The following is a 2584-nucleotide window of genomic DNA, read 5'->3' as shown; positions in this document are numbered from 1 at the left end:
AGCCTGTTGTGAATGCTAAGTCTAGTTAGCATAACTACCAATGACGGCAGATTAACATTTTTCCTGTAATAAGTTGTTTTACACCATTGGCACATTTAGCAGTCAACGAATGAAGTTGATTGACAGCACTAAGACCCTCCTCCTGCAGGTAAGCTCAGTGTGTGTCAGAGTTTTGCAAATAGTTATCTCATGAATAAGTTTGTCTCTCTACTCTAAGCTGGAAACAAGGTGAGGTGAACCATGCCGTTCTTGGAGAAACCGGTTTCAGATGGTTCAGAGAGACCCCTCTATTCCCTACCTTTAAGTTTCTATTTTATGACCAACCCCCACCCCGCTTTCAATTAAACCAGGCGGCTGCAGGGGGACAAGTTGGAGTTGTCCTGAGGCACCACTGAGACTCTCCCCCTTTGCAAAAGCTGAAGTGATACTGCTCTCTGTGTGGTTCTTTATACGAACAGGTTAAAATAGCCAACAGTGTGAATGAATCCATGGTTCGGCGTTGGAGACCGAGGACTCGGTTCTTAATAGCAGATTAATTAGGATGTAGCCCTCTGCTGCGTCCTTGTGGAAAACTGAGAGCGGCGGAGATACCAGTGGCTTATATCCCGGTGCGGCTTATATATGTACGTTTTCATTTCATTTTGTTTTTATTTTATTTTATTTTTTTAAACTTTGCAGGTGCAGCTAATAATGAGGTGCGCTCTATTGTCCGGAAAATACGGTATTACTTGTCCTATTCGTTCTGAAATGCATTAGACTGCAGTTACAGCAGTTCGCCACCAGTGGGCGCAGTAACGGCTGGTCAGCGGAGGCGCTCACTGTGCATAGACATGAATTATGTCTTTGTCACTGTCGCTCTTGTCTGTTAACAGTGTTCATCAAATAAAAGAACCTGCAAAAATCACACTGATTAATTATTAAGTGTGGGACATATGCTCAGCCGTCCAGGACATGGCAGAACCAAAAGATTTAAACATAAATTGCTCTTAAAAATGTCCCCGTTTATTGTCCCCGACTTAACCATCCCTCCCCCCCACACACATACGGTTCCTGTCTGCATGTTGGTACCGGACTGACCAGTATGAACCTGGATCCGAGTTCTTTCTGCAACAGAACTAGATAAATGTGCTGAAGCGACAGATCCAGACAGATATCGGGCTCTAATGGAAATGAACGCAAATCCAGACTTCGTTTTAGACTTCTGGTGTCTTATCCGATTTGAGCAGCAGGGGGCGCCATATTCCTCTTAGAGCCAGATAAATTAAAACCCGCTTCATTAGTTGGGTAGAAAACCAGTCAGAACCTGACCTGTTGGGTCTGAGTGAAAGTCACTGGGTTCCAGTACAACTCAGGTAATAATAAAATATAACGGTGTTCTTCCTGCTGAGCCATGCTTTAGATTTTCTGCTTTAAATCTCTGTTTTTCTCAATAAAAAGTGAAAATTTTCCTCCTGGATCATTTGCTTTTATTGTGAAAGCTCTGATCGGAAATGACGCTTCCCTCTTTAATCCCTATCCGCCGAGTCTGCCCTCATTGAGCCACCCGAACCGAACCGAACTTGATCCTTTCTGTGAAGCATGGGGCCGACAGGTGAGTGGCTGCGGGCCGGTTTCACGGCACCGGGAGCGGTTTGCGGTAAAAAGCGTTTTTCTGTGGGGATTTCAGCGCAGCGGCTTCAGCCTGCGGGAGCTAGCTGACAGTTAGCATCCTGCTAACATCTGTGTCAGGTGGTCAGAAATCACCTGCAGCACGCTGGTTCTGTACCGGTGTCGATTCTGTGCTCAATCGGATCGATAAAGAAGTTATTATATCTGGAGTTATTTCCGGTCATGTGTTTTCATTTAATTTAAACTCTCCGATCTGTGTAGCATGTTGCTAACAGTGGGAGCTAACTGACTCATCAGCAACTCCGGTCTGCTAAGCCTGTCACATTATTGATTATTAGTTGATTATGAGGTGATCAAGTCCAATCAGAGCTTCTTTAATCACATCTGGAGTAAAACACAATTATATGATCAATAATTATTACAAAGATTAGTGATATTATGTAGCCAAGACTGGAATTATGAGGTAAAAGTGTACTTCATCAAATAATGAATGAAATGACAAACATTAACAATAAATGTTATTTAACAGAAATGAATTAAAACAATATTAATGATCCAGAACAGGTCAGTTTTCTAACTGATTTCATTTTATACCATCAGGTTAAGTTAATTAATGTAAATTCTGACTCTAAATTATTTCCATCCTAATAGTCAGTCTGTCCTATTAATATAATAGAATATATTTTATTGATCCTCCAGGGGAAATTGCTTATTTGCTGACAAGCTACTCCATCCAAGCTGTAAATATTAGTAAATACAAATATAACCATATGCAATATAAAATATATAAAAAGTATACATGAAAATGTGATAAATTAAATGATTAATAAATGATTACATTAACCAAACATAATCAACATATTTAGTCTAAACATAAATTTAACTCTCATTTACATTAATAAAAGTTAATTAAGCATTAATTCTTCTTGTTCAGGTGATCTTGGTCACCAGGTTGAAATCTATGGATCGGATAGGT

At 40.3% G+C, this 2584-nt stretch overlaps 1 protein-coding gene across 1 annotated transcript in view; it reads left to right on the top strand.

The window, feature by feature from the left end:
* The first annotated feature begins 1480 nt into the window (after positions 1 to 1480).
* Positions 1481 to 2584, top strand: part of thop1 (thimet oligopeptidase 1) — a 15447-nt gene continuing 14343 nt past the window's right edge. The window contains exon 1 of the mRNA XM_015024443.1: positions 1481 to 1591. Coding sequence (XP_014879929.1) covers positions 1579 to 1591 — 13 coding nt within the window. The 5' untranslated portion in view covers positions 1481 to 1578. The remainder of the gene's footprint in view (positions 1592 to 2584) is intronic.

Source organism: Poecilia latipinna, unplaced genomic scaffold, assembly GCF_001443285.1.
Source record: "Poecilia latipinna isolate Pla-1442-1.1 unplaced genomic scaffold, P_latipinna-1.0 Scaffold3656, whole genome shotgun sequence".
In the NCBI taxonomy this organism is placed as follows: Eukaryota; Metazoa; Chordata; class Actinopteri; order Cyprinodontiformes; family Poeciliidae; genus Poecilia; species Poecilia latipinna.
The sequence above is the reverse complement of the archived record's forward strand: the minus strand, read 5'-3'. Positions and strand labels throughout refer to the sequence as shown.